We start from the raw sequence: 25885 nt of genomic DNA, 5'->3' as shown, positions 1-25885 counted from the left end.
AGAAAAATAAATTTTTAATATTTAACTGAAAAATAGCAAAGTTGGCAGCACTGGCGCTAAAAATTAATATTTTTTCTAGATTCTTAATAATTTTCTTCAGAAGCCATCTTGCGGTTTGATTCTAGAGTCAATAGAACCGGAGATAGGATCAAAAGAAAATCAAGAGTTTTGGCACTTTGTCAGAACGGGGGGTGCTCCCATGACCCGAGAGGTGGTTCAATTGACACAAAAAATTGGGTTTTTATACAGGGTGTTTGGTTCATGGTTAAGAATATCTCGTGGGGGTGATAGACTGTCATATTTGGAGAAAAAAATCGATCTAAACATACCCTTAAATATCAACCGTTACAAAGTTATTGAACTTTTTGTGTAAAAAACTTATTTGTCTTAAAATTCCTCTAACTTTAAAAGTGTACTTTGTATTTTAAATGTTTTAGTTCCATTCGAAAGGTGAGAAAATTTCCTATTGAAGGGTGTTCTCGTATCTTTTAGTTTTAATTACATTTTAGCTGTAAAGTAGTTAAAAGTTAGTGTTTTGAGTAGGTTTTTGCTAATTTTCTCGAAATAATGAAGTATGATTATACCAATATCCATTATCCAAAAGTTGGGTTTTAGGACGATTCATAATTTGTTCTTGGACGTCATATCCCTATCTCTTCACATTTCTTTGTAATTGCATTACTATACTTTTCCTGTAACCGACTAGCAAGTGCTTAAAATACTCTAATCTAAAAAATATGCTTTATATCGTTATTTACAAGATTTCATTGGAAAGCTGAGGAAATGTCCTATCAGTGCATGTACGAATATTTTTAGTTAAGTGTACTAAATGATTTTTTACTAACGAAATATCTAAAAATTTGTGTTCTTTGGAGAGTTTTTTAATTATTCTAATTATTAATCAACAAAATTTATCGTTACTCTTGTTCATTTGATGCCCCTTAATGTTCTCTATAACTTTTTATTTGACACTTTGTCTATATCTCTTTTCATTTAGTTGCTATTTAATAGTTAACAAAGCATGACCTCGTCGCAAATGTAGTGGGTTCGAAATCGTTATTTTTGCATATGAAACGATATGATAAAAACGATTTTGCATCGAACTCAAAAGAGATAATTGGATGGAATCAAAGAAAGAACTGTAGAACTTACTGAGATGCATTATTTCCATGATAATAATGGTGATGTTTATTATTTACAATTTTAAAAAAATTAACGAAAATGCTAATAATAGCACTAACTTTAAACTAATTTACTTCTAAAAAAATACTAAATTCACTTAACTGAAAGGTATTAATACATTTTTCTCTGTAAAATTTTCCTAGCTTTCGAATAAAAAGAGAAAAAATACAATAAGTGCCATACTTTTTCAATTAGAGCTGGTATTAGTGAAAATGAGATAAAAATATCCAAGTTGAATAACCCAAACTCATGAAAATAAGAAAAGGTAAGTGTATCATGTCAAAGAACGAATTATGCAGCTCTCCAAGACTAAAAATCTGGATTATTAAAATGATGAGGTTAACTATTAGGATATTCAAGAAATGAACGAAAAATCGATTAAAATTGTTTATTTTCAATAAATTACTTTGAAAAGGCTACTTAAATTCATTAGCTGAAACATATGACGGCATAACTCAATTCGAAATTTTCTCACCTTCCCAGTGGACCTAAAATATTTGAAATACAAGATATACTTTTTGACGGGGACTTAAGACAAATAAGTTTTTTACACAAAAAGTTCAATAACTTTTTAATGGTTGAGATTTGATGGTATGTGTAGAACAATTTTTTCTCCAAATATGACAGTCTATCACCCCCAAGAGATTCTTAACCATGAACCAAACACCCTGTATATTGGCCCTAGATGAACAATTCCTCCAAATTTGGTTCAAATCCGTGAAGGTCGCTTTCAAGTTTGCATCTTTTGTTGATCACTTCGCGTGGAATGACCCTTATACTGAACTACCCCAAAACTTTGGTTTTATTTCGATAACTGTATTCGATATACCTATCGGTTTAAAGTGTGGCAATCATTATCGACTCACTCTTTGAGAGTGTTTCTTCATATATTTTTGCTAAAATTCTCACACAATTTTTAAACTCGCAGAGTGAGAAGTTAGAGTTAACCGATTTCACTTAAATACAATTGAAAAAAATATTTTTCATGATTTTAGAAACCCGGGGGGGGGGGGGTTGTTAGCTTATCATTGGCGCCCTAACCTACTCGTCCCTATCACCGTCTCTGTACAACCATAAGTGCTAACCGGTTTCGCTTATGTTTCTCTCTTCTTTTACCAGATCACTACACCAGTTTGACAAGTTAAAATGTCAGACGACAGCAGCAGTAGTGGCAACAGTAGGACAATTATCGGCGGTCCATCCGTTGCCGACGATGATAGTGGTGGCTCCCCCGGTGCTGGTGATAGTCCAAACGTTCCTGTCCCCGCCGAAGAGTGTACCCCGTCACACAGCACCGACGGAGGTCGAAATCTAGCATCTTCCCGGCAGCAGCAGCAGCAGCAACAATCGGATTCCCTGCTTACGGATTCCGAAAATACCAATAACGAGAATCGTGTGATAGAAATGGAAAGCATCGCGAATACGAACGCGGTTGAAGTAACCGAAGAACCTGAATTGCCAGCGGAAACGGAAAAAATGAAAAGTGAGCAGAGTGAAGAAAAATCTGAAAAATCTAGTGTAAAGGATAAATATGCCGAACATATTACTTACGACGAGAACGGTGAAGCGATTTATACCGATCCGGAGACCAAGTATCGATACCAGTGGTCAAAGGATAAAAATGAGTGGGTTCCGGCGACTTCCGGACAAGCCGCCGGTGAAGGGGAATCAAATCCGTACGAAAACGAACACTACCGATGGTGTCACGAAAGTAACAAATGGATTCCGAAGGAGAATCCAAAAGAAACGGAACACTATCGGTGGTGTGACGAAACCAGTAAGTGGATTCCAAAGGAACAAGCGCCGAAGGAAGATCGAACGTACAGTTATGAGGACGGAGTCCACCAGTATACCGATAAGGATGGAGCGGTCTATTTCTGGGACGAAGAGAAAAAAGCTTGGTTTCCGAAGGTGGACGATCATTTCATGGCTGTGTATCAGTTGAATTATGGTTTTATTGACAACACATCCGCTGGTAGCTCGAAAGTTGACGGTTCCGAAGTTCCGCCGAAAGAGGTGGAACCTGTGGGGGAAGAGGTTTCCGAAGAGCCGGTAAAAGTGCAAGGCAAGAAACGAAAAGCTCCTCCGGAGCCACCCAAGTGGTTCGAGCTGAAGGAGGAACATAATACGAAGGTGTATGTGTCAAATCTGCCGCAGGACATAACGGAGGAAGAGTTCGGCGAGCTTATGGCCAAGTGCGGGATGGTGTTGAAAGATCCCAAAACGAATAAGCTGAAGCTGAAGTTGTACCGCGATGCGGATGGAATGCTGAAGGGGGACGGATTGTGTCATTATATCAAGGTAAGATATTGTTTAGTCGGGGAGTTTTTCAGAATAGTAAATGAAGTAATATATATATATATATATATATATATATATATATATATATATATATATATATATATATATATATATATATATATATATATATATATATATATATATATATATATATATATATATATATATATATATATATATATATATATATATATATATATATATATATATATATATATATATATATATATATATATATATATATATATATATATATATATATATATATATATATATATATATATATATATATATATATATATATATATATATATATATATATATATATATATATATATATATATATATATATATATATATATATATATATATATATATATATATATATATATATATATATATACTATACTGCCCATAATCGCATGTCCCTATCTATATGGGACTAACTTGTATTTTGCTTAAGCGTTTGACACAGGATTCAATTTTTGTAATCGTTGATCTGCGTGAGTTCAAAACGGTAATGTCCGCTTGTCTGTAAGGATTGGGTAGATATAAAGCTTTATTTTTTACTGAATTCCGGAAGTCATCATACTCTTAAAATAGTCCAAACTTGCAAATTTTAAAGATTTTGATTCGCGATTTTTTGGTTTACTCAAAATATTCTCAAGATCGGCATCTCTAGGAAACTAAAAACTTTTAATGATTGAGATTTATACTGTTTTACACTTGTACTGTTTTTTTTATTATCAAAATTATGAGAGTCGATGAATTACAATATTCTGAAAAACAAACCTCTGCTTTCATACTTACCTCCACCGGTACCACCCTTGAGTCGATCCAGTTACGTTTTTTCGACGGAATATCTTCTGGTACTAATCCCGACATTCGCACTAGTGCACTGTGTGCCCGTCTCTGTGAGTGTCCAGTCAAATCGTCTTTAAACACTTGTAGTGAGCCATTTACGCGACCTCCTGAGGTCGCGTAAATTTTCTAATTTTGCGCCTTTATTTTGCACATAATCCTCAGGTAATAAGGGACGGCTTTCTTCTTTAAAATCTTATATTATTTTATATATTATTTTACAACAGCATATTAGTCGATATTTAGCAAAAACCGGTTATTTGACTGCCAAGTGTTACAAAAAATTGGAAAGCTAAAAAAATCATTCATTGTTCCTGGGGAATTATGTAATGAAGCCTGTGCAAATTTCAAAACGATTGGTTCAGTGGTATTTGAGTTGTAACGCACATGAAAATTTTGAGAAATATTGTTAAAATGTTGCTTTAATGTATGGAAATTAAGTAAATGGATATTTACTTACACTTACGATACACTTTCTGTATCGCCAAGATCATGAAAACTTTACTGAACTATTTCTACCCCTTCCTTAATGTTTTTCAAATTAAATATTTTACTGGAGGAATCGAAGTTGGGTATCTCATCAATGCAAAATGCCCCAATCTCTACATAGTCGAGGGACAAAAAGAAACCTATTTAGGACCGAAGAAGTAAACGACCAGCACACTAAGTTACAGAAATTTTCAAGTATAACTCGTTGGTAAGTAAATTGGCAGGGGGTACGATAGGCTGGTTATTTTTAATCTTATTTCAACCCTAAGATTATCATTAATTATCAACTTTAAGAAATTAGTCATGCTTAAAATCATCAGTTATGCGACTTAGATAGGTTCTAGTGCGGTAATTTCATGAGGAGCATTTTTATAATTTTGTAATTCATTAGTTAATATTGTTGCTTTCTACTTTTTCTTTTCCATATTTGGTTATCTTTTTCAATAAGTTGGATTTAACGTTTTTCCATCAGTATATGACTACTGACTTGATTACCACATAGAAGTTAAGTCGAAAAAAAGGAAACATTGCTTCTGTTCACACAGAAACGACGGATATTGGATATGGTGGTGAGGTTTACTGCTATACACTGAAGAGATAAAATCGAATTGTTAAACCCAACTCTTCAAAATGCGTGCCCTTGAACACAGCTAGTTTTCTACCTTGTTTGTTTCTTATAATTTATTTTTTCGCTCTTAATTTACTGCTTAGCTCCTCTTCTTTACAATACCTTCAGAATTTAGGGTTTAAGAATGCAGTAATTTCTCATATAGAAACAGTCTCCTACACTCTTTTGAGAAATCATATACATTTTAGACAACTATTCACTAACTATTCAGAATAGTCCTAGTTGGGTTTTTTTTACCATACTTATACACTTCAGGGAGTCTTGTACGCCAGGTAAGAAGATCTAACTTCAGCAAGTCGTACTGATTTTTTTTTTATTTGAAACGCCTCAATGCGTTAGCACAATTGAGCCGTGGTCTTTTATTTTTTTACAATAAGTAAAAATAAAAAAAAAATCTAAGAATACGGTCTGCCAGATCTTGTTGACGCAGTTTGCTGCTGCGTGTTGAGATCCTTTTCATTGGCGGCGAAGCCGCTTGGGGGTCATTCAGTCTGCCTTTGTACTGAATTGAAGAAAGAACTTCCTGCAAACTTCAGAGAAATGTTGGGATGTATCATGAGCGTCCTGCAGAATCCTGCAAAATTTTAAATTTTGCGATTTTCAGGAAAATTCTATAAAACCCATTGTTGTTCTCCGAAATTTAAGGTTGTGGAGCACCATCGAATTATTTTTAAATCTTACATAATTATACTATATTCAGCGAAGACAATAAACTTCAATCAAGTTCTTCAAAAAAGCATCTCCCAGAATTATTTTAAAAATTTCATGGAATCGAACAAGCTTCAAGCCTCTGACATATCATGCGAGCTTCAACAATGTCATACAACATTCGGAAAGTTTTGCGAATTGCGGGGAGGAATTTCAAGAAATCCTATTAAACTAGGAGCATTTATACTAAATTCAAACTTTACATTTCTCTAAGGATTGGCCTTTATCACTTTTCATTTCAATTTTTTTACCATTCGGCGCTTGATTGTCACAGTATCTGATGCCTTCCTCCGATATATTGTAGTATACGAATCGTATTTCCATCTATCCTTTATTGAATGAATGCCATATGAATGTCCTGTTTCTTGTTTAACTATTTCTTTCTCGGAAAACCTCAAAATGACACATTCGTAACATACAAATGCCCACGCGATAAAAAGAACGCACATAATAACATACAAACGCTTAAACTTTTCGCGATACAAATACAAATTCGGTCGCAAAAGCGATCATTCATGCATACCTACGCCCACGAGCACTCAATCAAATGAAGGTCTTGGCGAATAAGTCAACGTGGTAGCACTTACGAATTTATAAACATTGGTCTTGTGTGTCTCTTACGGTTTCATATGCCAACACAAAAACACCTACTCTCGTGCGATCATGAAACATACTTGTCCGGGAACTCCCGCTCTAAAATATAGAGCTTATATACACAACAAGTCTCAGGGCGTCATTCTTATAGAACCCAGTAAGATGGGAGAACTCGTTGTCTTCCTTCATCTGAACCGTGCACAAAATTAAACATCAGCTCAGAATGTTCAGAAGCCTACGCGAATGTACAAATGGCTACACCGTAATGTAAACGAATTCTAACACGTGAAGTTATGCATATGCTAGCATTAGCGACTTAAAAACGTCCACGCAATCAAACACGTTAACATAGAAACGCTTGTGCTTATCGCGATAATATAAATCTGGCCACGCATGCAAAAATGCAATTGCGATCGTTCGCGATCTCGTATACATAAAAACGCTCCGGCGGTTAAGTCAATGTGTTCACAATTATGAATATATAAACTCGATCTCAAGGGGCATTTTACCAACGCCCGTTCCCACGTGTTAATTAATCAGTCTTGTCTGAAAGTCCCTCGTTCCTAACACCATACCTTCAGTCTTCTTCTCAAAACAAACTAACTCTTATAAATTGGATGTCTCTCGGCTGGGACTGAGATCGGAGGCGTACACTCAAAAGCGTAGTTCGAACGAACATTCAAAAGACTGCATGAATTACAAGTGGTTATACGGTTATTCAAATTTATAAACGCGAAGTTACATATATTGTTTATATATGCCGTGGGCCGTTAACATACAAACGCTTGATGCCGCCCGATAATACAATCGTGCTCACAAACGCGAACATGCAATTGCAATTATTCATACAAATCCACGCGCGCAATCTCGCCTCTCCGATTAGGCAAATATTTAAGAACCTAATAAAATAAAAATGTAGTTTCAAACGCACGATCCCACGTGGCCATGAATCGATCATTTCCTCAGCCCAACTGGGGACAGGTCAACAAAATTCAGTGCGACATCGCCCCATCTCTTCTAGCATTTAAACAGTAAACTGAAAATTCAACATCAATTCGCGGTCTGCTCGAATATTCAACAAGGCACTTGAATACGCAGATAACCACACGATTGTACACGGGACATACAAACGCTCACGCGATCATACACGTTATCATACATACGCTCGGTACCTTCGCGATTATCTACGCACACCTACGCCCACGATCTTGCAAACAGAAAGACGCCGCGGTGATTAAGTGAACGTTTCAGCACTTAGGGTAAGGTGGTTCGGTCTGTAAAGTTTATTTTTGGGGCTGCACAGAACAGCCATACATTTATATAACATTTATCCTTCAGAGTATACGACGAGTCATTTGTCAAGAAAAGTCGTGTTGGTCCGAAACCGACTCCCACGATTTCGCGCTTTTCAGATTTTTTAGCGCGTTTGCGGTTATTTATTTGTTGTTTTTTACCGACCAACAGCGTCTAAGTTTTCAAGAAAGAAATTAACTAGAAGTAGTTCAAAGAGAAGAATCAAATGAAGAAAATCAACACCGAGAGGAAGAACTTGTTTCAACAGACGCATCAACTCAGAATCCACCAACATCACTGATGGAATAGAATCGCTTCTGCCTATCCCAAACTGTTTGGTTTTAGATTCAAGACAGCCTTTTCTTTTGATTTGTTGAAAGAGGTGTTTCGGATTCGGACTGTGCATTTCCGATACGTACAATTTGTACACTTTCATTACGGCCTCATTATTTCCAACGAATGGAATCCTACTACATTGTGCAACTACTTAAAATGTCGGTTCAAAGAATCCACATGCGTTTAAAAAAAATTAATCAAAGCACTTTTAACATCTATTTTTCTTATGAGATCGGTTTTGGGCAACTCTATCCTATGAATTTATAAATGCGGTCTTAAGCGCGAAGATACAAACGCTCGTTACCACGCGATCGTGAAATCTGTATGTCCCCACCTCACCCAATATCACAATCAGAATCACGGCCCGCTTCAACTGGCCTAAAGCAGTGTTTTAGTGGGTGACCTTTTCTTCTAGTCTGCAACTGTAGTGAGTGATTCTGGCGGGGAGTTCTTCTGCGAATGCAGCTCTACAGCTCCAGTTGGACCACTCTCAAAAAACCTAACCTCACCTCCTATTTTTAAAAATATATCTGCTCTCTGTCTCAAATCATACAATGTTTGTATGTTTTCTATTGCGAAAGAATCAGAAATCAGACATTATCTATGTGATTTTGTCAACAGTTTTTACGGCATTTAATTAGCAAGGGACTGGAAGGTGAAGTATATTTTTCAATATTTAGAGCCATAGTACTCAAGGGAGAGCATGGTGTTGATGGGAGAAAGTTTAGAAAAGCGTGGAAGGATCATATATGCAAGCTTAAAGCTCACCGGCGACTTAACTTTTTGTCTGCTACCGTAGGAGTCAGGGTCTTTTGGCATTAGAAATGCGAATCACCTTAGTCTACGGCATGTCCGGACAAGCGTCAAGTAACTTGTTACTTCATGCTGTCGGAACAGACTAGAATCTATGTGATCGTTGCCAGAAAACAAGAAGCGTGGGTTCTGGAGCATACTGTTAGCCAATTTTTTCTAATTTTTCTTATCGAACATGAACAATTTTCAGACAGAAAATGGAAATAGATTCGTTATCGGTAAAATTCAGAAATGTTAAAATTTTTGACATTTAGCCTTAGAACCACATGTTTACATGAAATCCCTCCCGTAGGATGACGGGTATTGCAAGCATCATCAAGCATCAAGCAATTGAAGGATGGATATTCAAAGTCGTATAACCGCCGTTTCCAATTTTTCACAGGAAGACAGAAAAACGCTCGCATTTTTTCGTTTTTCATATCATAAACAAATACTCACGATGGTTTGTTCATTATATAATAGAAAAACGACATTTATTAAAGTTTGAAACGATTTCGATTTAAATTGAGGAAAATACGCCCATTTGAAATTTCAACACGTAGAAGTCGAGGGGCTCTGGTAGCTCCAAACCGTATATCAACCATTAGCGTCACGAAGTGGAATTCAGAGAAATAAGCTTCACGAAGGTTTTGAATCATTTTGGCGATTTTATAATCATCAAGATGGTTCAATAAACAATTTCGTGAATTTGTTGGTCGATACTTCGAGAGTGTCGATAAAACGAATTCCTCTTGGTACTTTTTGCCGATAAGACGAGAATCGAGTGTGTATGCATTATTTCTGTGAAGAAATATAATAATAACGTTAAATACCACAGAAAACGACTTAGGTCAGTGGGAATCACTTTCGCTGGAATGCGTTTTCCCAAAGCCGTCGTGTACTCTTTGCCGCTAATGCAGCGTTTCTTATTTTTCGCGACACGATTAACCATGATTTTCTCCGGAAATATAGGACCAACAACATTGTTTCATGAACCAAAATGTTTGTAAACTAATGCTAAAATATAATCAAAAGCATTGGCGATTTTCAACATTCAATTACTATTTTTACTTCAAAAACAAGACGAAATATTTACCTTAACAGAAATGTGGTCAAAAAGGTTTAAATTGCATTTTTTTACAAACTCTTGCAATAAAACTATTGCCAATTTTGGCTTCCTCTTCTCGCTAAAATCACGGCATCAGCTTAGAGTGTCAAAAAAAAAAACAAATAAAACGAATGTTGAAAAATTGAAATTGGTTATACGACTTTGAACATTCACCCTTCAATTGTCGTTAATGGTAAACCAGTATCATTTGCTGGCATTCAGACGAGTTCAAGTAGCTTGTTTGCGTGTTACATGTGTGCTTTTCTTATACTTCATTAGTCTGTATTTGCTGTGCTTTTAGTGATTTGCTTTTCTACTGCTCACATATTCCCAAAATAATATCGGCCAATTTATAGGCTTTTACTTAATCTCTATACAACTTTTTTTTTATTTGGAATGTTATTTTTTTATAATTATATCTTAAATTCAATAAATGGGAGAGTCCTGAGTGTATATGAGAGCATATTCAAATGGATTGTGTTAGCCATTTGAATATGCTCTCATATACACTCAGGACTCTCCCATTTAAAACGTACAAGCGCTCGTGGCCTTCGTGATAACACAAACGCGACCATGCAATTAGAATACCAAACCCACCGTTTGCGCGATCATGAATCGGTCACGTTCGGAAGTCTCTACCCTCGGTTCTAATAGCGTAGATCCATGCCTTCAGTCGAACAAAGAAAAAAAATGACGTTCATATCCACTAGACAACACGTTCCATAGCGACATGGAAACACTCACTTTCTTCTAGTATCTGAACCGTGCACCGAAAATTAAGTATAAGATTCACGGTCCGTTTGCGATCATCCAAGAACACACGAAGATGCGAAAGGCACGCGGTTATAAAATAGAATTTATGCACGCGAAGTTACATACACGTTACCACACGTAACATACGAACGCACACGCGATCGAACACGTTAACGAACAAACGCTCGAGCCCTTCGCTATGATACACGCGATTGCGACGTCCCTACGCCTGCACATATCTGAAACGTACAATGAATGCCACATTCAGAATCACGGCCCGCTGCAATTTCGCCTATGCAGTGTTTTAGTTGGTGAAATTTCCCATCTCGCTGCAATTGTAGTGAGTGATTCTGACGGGGAGCCCTTCCGAGACCCTAGTAGGACATCTCTCGACAAAAAATCTATCCCAGAATCTGGAGATTTTTTATTTAATCCTGTTTCGCTTGTTTTTAAAGTTATTTCTTAGCCGATTACAATTACCATTAGGATTACGGTTACAATGATTGACAAGTGATACCAACCCAGCTTGTTCCTTTTAAAAAAGTTTCTAGACCGCCCGTGAGTTTCCTGTGATTGATCAAAGCCTCTGAAATTGCATATTGAATGATTTGTATGATGCTTGGGAGTAGTACATCATACTCAAAGTGCAACCTAAGGAGACTTAGATTATAGTATGATCAATAATAATCAATAGATGGCCACGCCCATGCAGGTCAATTTTGGGATGGGAAGGAATGTTAGTTCAACACTCGTGACTATTATGACTGCGGAATTCTCTGCATCATCCACAAGTGTCACAGGACAGGATTGGTGTTAGTAGGTAGTAAGTAGTACAAAGCTAGTGTCAGACCTTCATGAGACCTCAAGAAGTCACTTTCGGAGGCATTCGTCAATGTAGATTTGTCGGTAGACGGTTCCAGATTTAATGAAAGAAATTGGCTTATTTTGACACATCTACAGATCGCTTGTCACACAAAAAACTTTGTGTGCAATTCGACAGCTTCATCTTAGGCCAATTAAAAAAATGTCCCACCTAAAAGTTTGATTTTTTAAAATACGGGTTTTAAACCAAAGCTTTGAAAGTTATATCTGGCGTGGAAAATCCGGAATATTAGTATATGCTGTTACTTAGTGTAGAATTAGACTTCATCCTTTACGGCTATTGTATAACCGCCAAAAGAAACCTAAAACGTTGGTAGACAATTGGGAATAGCGAATCAGAAAAAGGTGACTAAAAAAATAAATTAGCGCACCGGACACCACACGGTTTAGGTCACATTCTTCATAGTCCCAAAATACAAACACATCCCAACGCTCTGCTAAGACTTTATTATTTGAAATCTCATTTCATTGCTTTCCATTCATTCGCTACAGTTAAAACCCTCACATTTCAGCTACCTTGATCTTAACCCGGCCAAAATACCGTCCGCAAATGTACTCTGTTCAATCGTCTTAATCTGTCCTACTTCGACCCTGTGTTTAGCTTCTCACCTACGCACAGTGTTTCTTTGTTTTTGCCAAAATCGTTGAGTCAATGACATCTTCAGATGAATTTTGTGAAGGTTATAAGCTCTTTCGTATGGTGCTGTTATTTTAATGAATAATCTAAAAATTAGACTTGTTTATTAACTTCCAGATAATCATTTATGATAAGATGATGTCTTCGATAAGGTTGTGCGGCAAAGAACTTTGCTGAAGACAACAAGTCTAGCCATACATGTCAAATGGTCCTAAGTGCAAATTACAGTTTCTCTTTATTTGCTATCTCTTTCGCTAATAACTCCGCAGTTTATACGTTTGTTACTCAACTCTTAGCAGAATAAGCTAGTCGAAATCAGAGTTTTTCGATATATCCTGCAACAATATTGAAAAGTTTTAAGATGACGCCGTAATAATTAAAAGAGAAAGTAAACAAAGAGAAGCTCTCCTTTGCACTTAGGACCATTTGACGTGTTTGTCGAGAAGTCTTTATCTTCTGTCGTTTTAACGCTATTGCTTTTATTTTTTTAGTTATTCCCTACCAATATAACTATATATCGTTTGGAATATTCTGTAAAAATGTTCGCAACAGTAAAAGCGATTTGTTTCTACAAAACTTCTGTATTTTCATAATAATTAAACTTAATTAAGTAATGGTTAATTGTTTGCATTGAAACAACTGATTTCACGTCGGTACAGTTATAAAAAAATCAAACGTTTTCTTCTGATGCAGATTTTTCAGTGATTAATTCCCCTGAAAGTGAAATTTTACAATCGAATATTTTTGGACAAATGCAATAAGCGGAAGTCTTCGACAAAGTTGTGAAGATTGCTTTGACGAACATGTTTGTTGAAGACACCAATTCGATTTTTTTTTAAAGTTTTAACTCCATATATTTGCCCATGATCGCATATTTGTCCCGTTTTCTATGGGATTTCCTATCTTTATGGGACTGATTTACGATCATGGGCAGATATGTGACTAAACAATTCTTCTCCATATCTTTTCAAACGCCATTGTTACGAGTCTGGCATGTCCACGAAGGCAAAAATTCACTACTTTCATGAACACATAATAATCCGATCTCGAGAACTTTCTAATTTATGGTGTTTTATTCGAAAAACAATAGCATTTTTAAATATTTTATAACTGTTAGACACATGAAATGCATTACGATTTATGCTATTGATATTTAGCTTCTATTTGTAACTAAAACCGGTATCAAAAATATACAATTACTTCGAAATGTGTATCACATTAACATAAACAATATACTATAACATACCAATCCTACAGTTACAATATTTGAGAAGTTGAGAAAAAAAAGTTTTTATAGTGATCATATACAAACAACGACCAATGACTTCGGGAGCATGAAAGATTTATCGTCTTCTGCAAAGTTGTTTGCAAGACATCTATGAATACTTCAGCTTGAGTTTCACAATTTAAACATGTTAAAAGTATCTCACTTTTAGGGAGATTAATCACTGAAACTAAGCAGTATGATTTTGGAGCATCTGTAAACAACACAGAAGACATCATCGAAGTATAGTTTCCTGTTTTCGAGTGAAACATTTATCCCACGTTTTGGCAAGTAAAACACTGTGTATAAGCTTAAATCAGCAGTTTGCTCATAGATGGCGTTAGTGACCATATTAAGCTTCCAATAGATATACCATACATTTTCCATAAATTTGTCGCTTGTCAACATTAATCTATGCACAAAACCTTACCTGATTATGGTTAGGGAGAAATGTTCGCTGTACTAGAGACGTGTTCATAGTGGCTTAAACACATCCTAACGCCATCTATGAGCAGGCAGCGTAATCAAGATTCTACATCTGCTACCATCCACAACTCAGCCGCTCTTAGCTTAAGCTATTGCTTACAGTTCGCTGCGCTCAATGCAATGTTTATATAATTTGAGAAAAAATTGGCAACATATTTAAATTAGCTTGATTCGAGTTGTTGGTTAATTCCTACAGGCTATCAACAGCATTTTTATTTTCTTCATTGCAGCTTGATTTGGCTGGTAGTAGAACTTAATTTTAATATGGCAAAATGTCGATATACATTGTTCTTCATTTCCATTCCTATTTAACTGGTTGGCGAAGTGATTTTCGTAGAAGTACAATTCTACAGGAAGATTTTCGTTTCTACATAGTGTGCTGCCTCTTCGACCTACGGTCGTCTAATCCGAAGCAGGGATGTCAAACTCCTGTCGAGGTTGTTTTTACTTCTAATCGTTAGACTCGAACTTTTCTGTTGTTGCTGTTTGTGAGTTAAGCTGCTAATCTTTGATTGCTTTTTGTGCGGTATTTGCCGAAAAAGTACATTCGAATTAGATAAATTGAACTTATCGAATAATGACTGTTGGTTCACATTGTTTTCATTCACTCATTTTTTTTGTAAAAATAATCTTTATAGTTACACATAATTTAACTGGGAAAGTAGTATTTCGTCTATTGGGATTCATCGTAATTCTAAGATATTTAATAAAGAAAAGGGTGTTTACACATCTACAACGAAACATACAAAGGCGTTAAATTGAACAAATGAAAGCGTCACAAAGATCATACGATAGAACTAAGATCTAGATTGAAGATTACGCTCAGCTATAGCAGTTTCCTCGCATATCTAGAGAAAGGAAGGATATGTGTGTGTTACAATGTTTTCTTTAAAACTTCGATTGTTGAGTGCTAGAAGGAAATCATTTCTTACGAGTATACAGTAATAGACTTAGGAACCGCTTACTTTTATCCTAACTTTCCTAACTTGGTTTGTAAGATTGGTCAATCTTCGTTGAGGGACACCTGAACCACCCTGTTGGGGGCGAGGGGGGACGGGGTGGACCCTGGTGAAACATACGCTCTAATCTTTGCACAACAATCTACTTCCCTCTGCTTCTCTTCAAATCTGCCATGGCAGAGAACTTACGGAATGGTTTCATTTCTGGCTCGTATCTGTTTGGACCGTTTTCGCTTGGCACGCTCGGTGAAGAACTTATCGCGTTCTTCGTCCGATAGCCGGGCGAGTCGTTCCCGGAGTTTAAGCCGACGTGCTTTCTTTTCAGCGGGCGACAGTTGTTGATAGTCTGCTGTAAATGATTTGCCAGTGACCATCTGTAGTGCTTCCGTTGGAAGCGTTTCCGGAGGTGCAGTTGTCGTTGTGGTCGTCGTCGTCGTCGTCGTCGTTGTTGTCATCATTGTTGTCGGCTCTCTAGTCGCTGGTTTACCATACGGATCTCCCAGATGGTGACGATGCTGATGCGGGCGGTGATCTGTGGTGACATCATTCAACCGGTTGTGCTTGCTCTTGTTGGGTCGCTGGCGGTGAATGTCCACGTTGAATCCTGCCTGGAAGGTAGAACCGTGTCCATTGCGGTGACCGTTCCCGTTTATCGAATTGAGGTCGTTGGCAGAGTCTTGGACGTACTCAACGATCGGTTGGCGGTAGATGTCATTGCTAATGTAGTCGTTATTCGGGAGAAGTTTGTTGCGGTTTACAATGCGGCGACGGGAGGGTCGGATTCGCAGGGTTCTGTTTGAGTTCTTCATGACCTTGAACCGGCTGTACAGTCCTGTTGGGGTGATCGTGTTGCTGTTGTTTTTGTTGTTGTTCGTGCTGTAGTAATCCCTGTGGAAATAGAAGTCAAGTAAATCAGTCAGCAATAAATTTGAGCTGTTGTAACAAAAACATTTTCGAGACACCCTAATTTATAGTGATATTTATCCGAATGGTTGGAAAATATAGAAGAGGAATCATAACGCAAGTGCAGAGAAGCGCACGTTAAAACTATTTTATAAATCATCCTGATTTTTTATGCACATTCCTGTAAAATAATGGATTTATGCGCTAAAATATTCATTTTCACTATAATATCTCAACATGAATCTGCATTTTACGGTGGGTCTGATTTTCAGAACATTAATTTTAACTCCTTTTGGGGTTCTGTATAACTACTTGGCAGCCCTGCATAGCATTTGAAGTTTTTATGGACATAAGTAAGGGAAAACCTATTTCTTTCATATCTAGATACTACCGTTTCCCTGAATTAGGCAATTTTTACGTAAAAGTATAACTATAACTAGTGCCCATCAACTTTTATAATGGGAGTACTGTGGTAGAATAATTCTACAAGAAAAAATTGCTAAATTAGTTATGAAATTTGCGTTTTGACTTCGTCTCATCAGAATCCGACACTAACTTAGTGCCAAGACAAAGCTAGCGCCGAATTAACATTAGCTCAATTTGTGTTTCTGAGCGAACAGCGTCCTGCAAGAAAAGATGTTCTTTTTAAGCTGATGTGAAATCAAACCTTGGTTCGGCTTATAAACCCAATGGATTATTTACCACATTTATGCAAAAGTGGTTTTACCCAATTTTTTCCTTAGTGGAGAAAAATTGGATTCCACATGAATCACATATGAATTCCATGCTTAAAAATGCAAAATACTAGATCTTTCCATTATAATATTCATCTATACTGTACATGTAATACAAAATGCCAGCTTATAATAAAAGAACCTTCACAGTTATTTGGGGAACCAGTTAGATCTAAGAACTTTGGGCTCATTTGATCAAGTTTAAGTCGTTTTTCAATGCAACAGTGCCCGTCCTTCAGCATATGCACGATCTGAAAGAAAGAGCTGTTAGATATTACTCTCTGCTCCAACAGTATAACAAATGAGTTAACGAATTGACTCGTGTCTAACAGACCCTCGTTATTTGATCATAATTGCATTTTCTTGGATCATCGATTGCCTTTTACGCAACTCACCTGGGTTTTAAGCTTAGTTTTAGCGTTAGCTATTTGAAGCCGTGTTTAAGCGTTTTCAGAAGTTTTTACACGTTTGAGACGTTTTTTGGCGCTTTAAGACGCTTTTGGACGTTTCAAATGATTTTAACGGTTTTAGACTGTTTGGCGTGTTTAACGACCCTAAGACGTTTATAGGCATTTTAGACGTCATTAGATGTTTTTAGACGATTTTTTAGATGCGCTTCTCTAAACACGTTTTTAAAAGTTATTAGACGTTCTATAAATTTCTTGGCGCTTCAAGAAGTTACAGATATTTTGAACGATTTTAGACATTTCAAGGCGTTTTAAGGCGATTTTAGACGTTTTTGGACGTTTTAAAGGATTTAGACACTCTATACTATTACTAAAGGTGTTTAGGTGTTTCAAGACGTTTGAACGGTTTTACACGTCTTTAGACCTTTTGAAAGAGGCATTTAAGGCGTTTTTTGGATACTTTGGACGTTTTTCGTTGTATTTAGCTGTGTTGAGATGCTTTTAGAAGTTTTTAAATGTTTTTGATGCATTTATGTGTTTTAAACGTTTTAAGGCGTTTAAACGGTTTTTGGCGTTTTTATTCGCTTTACGTACGTTTAACAAGCTTGTTGCCTTTTTAAATTGTTTTTTTGCAGTTTTAGATGCATTAGATGTTGTTTGGGGGTTTTAAGACGTTTAAAGCGCAAAAAAATAGTAATGGCTGAAAAAACATACGAACGCAAAAAAAACTTTTGAAGATTCTGAAAAAGTCAAAAACGTGTAAAATTATTTTGTAACGCCTAAAATTGCCAAAAATGTCTATAAACCTCGTAAAATGCCAAAAATCATCTAAAACGTTTAGAAACGTCTTAAGTTGAATACAATGCCAAAAAAATTAAGAATTGTCTACAAACGGCTAAAAACGTAAAAGAAACGAAAAATTCAAATGTCTAAATCGTCTTAAAACTGTTAAAATGGTCAAAAGACGGCGACTGTATGAGGAAGAGCAGTGGTACCAAAGGTACGAACACTGTCGCCAAAGATGTTTTCAGTCCTTGCTATACATTTGTATGCGTTTTTAGGCTTTTTAAGATGTTTTAAATATTGGCGTTTATGACGTTTTTGGCATTTTAAGACGTATTTGAAAGATTTGTGACATTTTGGGCGTGTCAAACATTACTAAATGCGTTTAATCGTTTTGAGGCATCTTTAGATGTTTAAACGCTTTTAAATGGTTTTTGACGTATTTAGTCGTTTTGAAACGATTTTAGGTGTTTCAAAACGTTTTTGACGTTTCTTGACGTATTAAGCCGTTTTGAGACTTTTAATGCGTTTTTCGACGTTTTACACATTTTGTTCGCGGTTCTGGAATTTACTAGCGTTTTTTGGCGTTCTAAGACGTTTTGAAATATTTCAGATGTTTCAGACGTTTCACACGTTTTGTGAAGTTTTTGGCGTTCTTAAACGTTTTTAAGTGTTTTAAGGTATTTTAAATGTTCAACGTGTTAAGTCGTGTTAAGCGTTTTTAGTAACTTAGACTTTTTATTCATTTATTGGCGAACCAGGACGGTTGGCCGTTCTAGATGTTTTCGATGATTACTGTAGTTTGAGTAATTCGTAAGTGCTGGAGTCGTTAAGGATGTTAGGTGCGAATCCAGTCCCTGGAGCGGTTTATTTTTGCTGTTTAATTCATTCCCGCTAATCATGGGCGTTTTAAGACATTATAAAACATTTTAGAAGGTTTTTTTGATAATTTTTCTGTTTTTGGACATTTATACACATTTTAGACGTTTTTGACGTTTTAAGACGTATTTTGACGTTTTAGAAGTTTTTGGCAGTTTTAGATGTTTTTGGCGTTTTGACCGTATCAAAAAGTTTTAGGCCTTTTTGGGCATTTTTAGCGTGTTAGTACGTTATTTAGCGTTTTTAGAAAAATTTTTTTCGTGTTTTTGGCGGTTTTTGGTGTTTTTAGATATTACAGAAGTATCCTGATGTTTTAGACGTTTTAGCTGTTTTTGGCAGTCTTAGGCGTTTTTGAATAATTTCAGCAGTTTAAAGACGTTTCAAACGATTTTAGACTGAAGACTGAAATGGCAAGCTAAAGCAATTATCTCACCAGTCGCAGGATTAGAACCTATAACCCTCCGGACTCCGGCCCAATGCGCAAACCCTTATAAAATCCTGGGCTGTGCTGATGTCCCAGGAAGAACACATGATTATCGCATTGGCGACAGTATTTGTACCACTGCTACTAAAGCGAAATCACACACACACACACCACACACACACAATCACTGTCTTTTGATCTTTTAGCCGTTTTTATACGGTTTAGGCGTTTGTAGATATTTTAGACGTTTTTTGTGTTTTCGACGTTTTTAGCCGTTTTAGGCGTTTTTAGACAATTCTTAATTTTTTTGACATTGTAGTTGTTTGTCTTAACGTTTTAAATCGTTTTAGATGATTTTTGTCGTTTTAAGAGGTTTTTAGATATTGTTCGCTTTTTCAGGCGTTACAAAACAATTTTAGACGTTTTCGACTTTTTTAGAATGTTTAGACGATTATTGGCGTTCGTACGCGTTTACTGAACATTTTTCTCCGTTTTTGACGTTTTATACATTTTTTGGCGTTGTAAAACATTTTTAGACGTGGTTGATAATTTTTCTGTATGTTTAGTCGTTTTTGGGCGTTTATAGACATTTCTGCGCGTTTTTAGCGTTTGTAGTCGTTTTAAGACCTTTTTAGAAGTCTTTAACCGTTATTGACAGATTAAGATTTTTTGTACATTACCATACGCTTTTGGGCGTTTCAAAACGTTTTTAGGCGTATATTGCTGTATAAAATTTCAAAGCATTTGAGACATTTTAGAGGGCTTGTTGAATCGTGTTAAGCGTTATTAGAACTTTTTAATTGTGTTATACGTTCTTGAATGATTTTGGGTGTTTTCTGGTGTTTTAGGTGTTTGAGAACGTTTTTAGACATTTAAGACGTTTTTGGCGTATTTGCAGTTTTAAAACTTCAAAGCGTTTTAAGACGTTTCAGAGGGCGCTCACGTTTTTTGAAGCTTTTAAAATGTTTTATACATTTTTGCACGATTTAAGGTGTTTTCTAGTGTTTTAGACGTTTGAAGTCGTTTTGGACATTGAAGACGTTTCAGAAGTTTTTGGCAGGTTTGGATATTTTTAGACGCTTGAACTTTTTATGTCATTTTAAGATGTTTTCAAATGTTTTATATAGTTTATTGGCGTTTTTTGGAAGTTTGCTGGGGTTTCATGGCGTTTTAGGCGATTTCAACGATGTTTACCGGTCTTAAATGATTTTGAACATTTTTTGGCCTTTTAGTCGTTTTAAAACGATTTTAGAACTTTTTAGAAGTTTTACACGTTTTTTGGCGCTTGCACGCGTTTTTAGAAGTTTCCAAATTAGTTTTTTAGCCGATTTGTACACTTTTTTGCGTTTTAATGCGTTTGACGATTTGAACGTTGTCTTGGCGTTTTAAGACCGTTTCAAACGGTTTTTTAGACCTTTTATGGTTTTTTTGCGATTTGGAGCGCCATTTAACATTTCTTTTACAATTTAATTTTTTATGGGTTTCTGGGCATTTTAAGACGTTTTTATACGTTTTCGCCATTTTTAGACGCTTTAAGACGTTTCACACGTTTTTGAAACGTTTTGGATGTTCTAAGACGTTTTCAGGACGTTGTAGGTGGTTTTCAAAGTTTTCCCTTTTTTAAGCCGTTTTAAATATTTTAGACATATTAGAGATTTTCGACGTTTTAGACGATTTTGGCATTTTAAGACGTTTTTAGACACTTTATATGTATTTTTTTTTTCGTGTCAGCCGATTTAATAGGTTTTTAAACATTCTGTTATGGTTGTGGATGTTTTGTGCATTTGTTGGACATTACATATGAAACGTTTTTGTAAAATTTGGACGTTTTCATACGTTTTGATAGCTTTTTGTCGCTCTAAAATGTTTTTAAATGCTTTTTAAGTTTGATTTTGGTGTTTCTTCAGTAGCTAGTACCATCTAGTTGTCTAGTTAGAAGATTTATCTAAACTAGTACTAAAATTGGCACGAGTTAGACACTAAAAATCGTTTTCAGACCATTTTTTTTGCTTTTAGGCGTTGCAAGACGTTTTTGCAGTGCACGGTTTTGAACGTTTTTAGATGTTTAAGACGTTTTAGGCGTCTAAGAACCGATTTCTTGACCCTCGCTTAGCGTTCAGGCCAGGTTTAAACGTACTGGTGAACCAGGTTTAAAAATTAAGCGAGGATGAAAAAATTGGCCCTAAGACATTTTAGACGTTTTATAAGTTTTTGACGTTTTTAGTGTTCTAAGACTTTTGAGGAGTTTTAAGACGTTTTAGATGTTTTTGAACGTTTTTTTTGTCGTTTTAAGACGGTTTTAAATGTTTACGGGCCTTTTAATTAATTTTGCATTTCGGGCGTTGCAAGACGTTTAGACGTTTTTGTAGTGCACGGTTTTTGGCATTTTTAGGCGTTTTTAAACGTTTTAGGTGTTTTAAGACGTTCTTAGACGTTTTAGAATTTTTTGACGTTCTTAGACGTTTTTGGCGTTCTAAGATGTTTTGAGAAGTTTTTAGACGTTTCGGATGTTTTTGTCGTATTCCGCCGTTTTAAGTCGACCTGTGCACAGCTGCGGTGAATTCACCTTCAATTGAAAACCACTATTTTGGACGTTTTCTACATTTCTTGGCCGTTTTGGACGTTTTCTGGCATTTTTAGACGCTTTAAACGTTTTCGACTGCTTTAGACGTTTAACTTTTAACATGAACGTTGCAGTTCTCCGACAATCTATGTACGCTAGTGGGTATGTGCTGGAGTCGCTAAGGATGCTAGGTACGAATCGAACCAGTGGAGAGTTTTTCATTTCCGCTATTTTGTCGCCCTGTTTCCCCTTGCTTCTGCTCTATATCAAAACAAATATTGACGTCACAATCAAAACATACAAAATATTCATCACGCTTGACTAGGGGTTTGCTCAGAAACACAAATTGTTTCTCCGTTTTTTGGATCTAGCGTCAATCCGGCGTTAGCTTAGTCTTGTCACTAAGTTAGTGTCGGATTCTGATGAGATAAAGTCAAACCGCAAATTCCATAACTAATTTATACTGTCTCCGATGTTACTTTTAGCCCAAATTTAGCAGTAAATCGACCATGCCGAACGCGCCTAGTTTGTGGTCGATTTTAGTAGCATGAAAAGCATTTCCTGTGAGTATTGTGGCAACAAAGTATTGTTTCGCGACCACCATACATATACCAGCTCTGGCATAAACTCGCTCAACATGGTTTCTCCTCTTAAACATGTGTTGAATACGACGAACTCGGTTTGGAAGAACGGTGCGATTCGAGCGCGTTTTTACTATGGCCAGTATGTCAGTATACGCCCTTCTCAATGGTTAGTCTAGAGGGTTCTCTATAGATCGGTAAAAAGACATTATCTTTCATATTAAAGATACGTACCAAATTTCATCAAAGCTGAATAGGGTCGCGATTAAAAGCGGAATTGCTCTAGTGTACTATCGAAATACAAAAATAATGCGTTTAGCATAGACTAGAAGGTTGCGGATTCTAATCCTTCATTTGTCTAGAAGGTTGCAGATTCTAATCCTATCTCTGAGGTGATGTTTTCACAGTAATTTTGTCGTTTAGGTCACTCATATTTGGATCTATTTTTCCGTTGAACATTGCCGAAAAACTTAATGTACTAACACGTTCGTCAGAAATCAAAAAAAAAAGTACATTGCAACCTACATTTACGAACCAAACCGGGGGTTCGTGAATTGAATTAGTTCCTAAAAAAAAGTGGTCGTTATTTGGGATTTAGTTCGTAAAAAAAGTTTGCTCCACATTCTTATTAAATATTGGTTGAGCAATATTTTCGATAACTCTAACAATATGGGTAATTTAGGGACGGGTTTGACAAGTAGATGATCACAATTTATACGCGCGGAGGTCTTATCGGAATGAACGTACTTTATATATGTTTTCTACCATTTAATTCCACTATGTTTACTTTCAGTTAAATGCACTTGCACTTCACTATCCAAGGTGGCGACTTCCGGTTGAGCAATATTTTCGATAACCCTAACAATATGGAAATTAAAACCGAAATTCACCATCTTAAATTTCAAAATAGCTTCAGATATCGATTTTCGTCATGTACTAGTCAACCGATCGTACTAACAATTGTCGAGGTTTTAGAAAATTGATCTAAACCGGAAGTCGCTATCTTGGATTACAAAACGGCTCAAGACATCGATTTCCGTGATGAACTCGTCAATCCCATTTGGGATCTTCCATAAATTACGTAGCATTATATGGGGGGCAGGGGGTCATGTCATGCTACGTAGCTTTTTTAAAGGGGAATAACTAACATAGCTTTTTATTTTTTTAAAATTTTATGGTGACAAGGGGGGGGGGGAAGAATTATCGTCAAGCTACGTAATTGCCAGGGGGTATTCAGAGTTTTGTGACGAAATGCTACGATGGGGGAGGGGGGTTTTAAAAATCACTCAAAAAATGCTACGTCATTCATGGATCATCCCTTTCAAAAATACCCATTTTCTTATATAGGTTATAGAGATATTTCTAAACCGGAAATCGCCATCTTGGATTACAAAATGGCTCAAGACATCGGTTCCCGTCATGCACTCGTCAATCCGATTCCAAAAATACCCATATTGTTGAGGTTATAGATAATTTTTCTAAACCGGAAGTCGCCATCTTGGATTTCAAAATGACTTCAGATATCGATTTCCGTCACTAACTCGTTAACCCCATTCCGAAAATACCCAACTTTTATTAGTAATAGTTAGCTAAGAATATGTGAAATTGTAAATAACTTCTTACTCAAACTTTTGACGTAGGACTACGTCTTTGTTTTCGATATGGAGGTGCACTTTGCAAATTCTACCAAAATGGTATGTAACGAAAAGTGGTCCAATTTTAAACGCATATAATTCAGCCCATCTCACGATAATGTTTAAATTTTTTTGTTCATATCGCCTCGAAATACTTTTAAGAATAGATTCCAATAGATAAAACCAAAGATTTTTAATATCATGGCATTAAAAATTTAAATTTGAACCTAGTCAAAATATCGCGTATTTACACACAGAAGGTAGCGCTTCTCAAGTCCAGCACGACAGATTTGTGTACCTATCGCGCTACGCTTCTATGAATGACGTCATCATCGACTATTTAAAGAACGAATTTGGCCGGACAAGCACAGTTGCCTGTTGAACGGCAGGCGGAGCAGATCACTGCGCTGTGTATTTTCACAGCCAGTGTAGCTGAGTTAGAAGTCCGTTACACTGGCTGTGGAGGGACGCTACCCTGTGTCGTCCAACAGGCGACCGCTCCAACTGCTTCCTAAATGCCGCTGTAATGTTGACAGTAAATTTTTGGTTTAACTAGCACATGTATTTGCTATTTGCGCTTGAAATTATGTAATGTAGTGGTAGTAATAAGCTTCCCATTTTGGCTTAAACGCAAGGACAGTTTTTAAAACAGGATTGGATTAATTAGTTTAGCTCATTTAAGCAATTTTATCAATTCTGTAATTTAAAAGGAATTTTACGGAACTTGGTGAATTTGGCACCACTTGCAACTGGTATAATCAACCTGCACAAAGTGTTGCATAACGCAGGGCTGTTTTTTGGAACAAAATGTGTTAATTCAGCCCTTCGCTATGCAAAATCACGATATTATGAGAAATGGGTAAGGCGCGGCGTTTCATAGAGCGCGGCCTATCCTTTCAATCGGGAAAGGCCGCGTGGAATTTTGGTGAAATGCGCTAATCGTGTCGTGGTGGTACTAGTTGTCTCTTTCGCTCTACCCATCATCATCCAATGTCGTATATACAGGTCTGGCGAAGATGGCACTTTAGTATTCGTAAGATGAATCTTACATGAGTGATGTGAGTGATCACAGTATAGATCGACTTGCTTTCGTCATAGCGGTCTTTCCGTTCCCATTGAATCGTGTGACCGCTATGACGTCGACCCGTTGTGCTTCTGGATTGTTTACATATTTTTGGTTGCCAACACTAGCAAACCGTGTGTTCTGCCACACCCATATATACCTCATTGATCATCATCAGCGTTGACTCATTTTGCATTGTGCGCTTGGGATCAATGTTTGGGGCGAATGTGTTGGTAGGTAGGGAGGGAACTGGCGGTAAAATGAACACGTTAAGCAGTCATTATTTTCTAATTAATAAGTGAATGAGATATTACGATCACCTTATATGTTTCTTGTTAGACATGTTTTGTACATATCTGGTAAAAATACTTCGTCATAAACACATTTTTTCAAACATGATTCTTGATTTCAAAACATCGTCGCTCTTGTGCTATCTTATGACAAACGCCATTTTGGGGTAAACTGAGTTAGATATACCACATTACTTGTTTGAAAAATCTCTACAAAGTGGCGTTTTCAGAATTTTGAAACTCTACTCGGTTACTTAGATATAGCGAGAAACATGATAAGAAATTGTGAGTTTTTTGCTTCAAATCACTGTATCTAGAGATTTGCTCAAGTTATATTGAAGTGTTAGATGT

The 25885-nt window shown here is 36.4% G+C and overlaps 2 protein-coding genes across 4 annotated transcripts in view; one reads left to right on the top strand and one right to left on the bottom strand.

The window, feature by feature from the left end:
• The window catches only part of LOC131692777 (HIV Tat-specific factor 1), a 316884-nt gene that overhangs the window by 57136 nt on the left and 233863 nt on the right, over positions 1-25885 (top strand). Inside the window, exon 2 of the mRNA XM_058980043.1 lies at positions 2302-3483. Coding sequence (XP_058836026.1) covers positions 2329-3483 — 1155 coding nt within the window. The 5' untranslated portion in view covers positions 2302-2328. The remainder of the gene's footprint in view (positions 1-2301; positions 3484-25885) is intronic.
• The window catches only part of LOC131692779 (uncharacterized), a 376747-nt gene continuing 363217 nt past the window's right edge, over positions 12356-25885 (bottom strand). For all 3 annotated transcript variants that reach the window (XM_058980046.1, XM_058980044.1, XM_058980045.1), the window contains exon 8: positions 12356-16161. In XM_058980046.1, the coding sequence (XP_058836029.1) occupies positions 15459-16161 (703 nt within the window). In that variant the 3' untranslated portion in view covers positions 12356-15458. The remainder of the gene's footprint in view (positions 16162-25885) is intronic.

This window comes from Topomyia yanbarensis, chromosome 3 (genome assembly GCF_030247195.1).
Source record: "Topomyia yanbarensis strain Yona2022 chromosome 3, ASM3024719v1, whole genome shotgun sequence".
NCBI lineage: Eukaryota > Metazoa > Arthropoda > Insecta > Diptera > Culicidae > Topomyia > Topomyia yanbarensis.
This window is presented reverse-complemented; position numbering and strand designations above follow the sequence as displayed.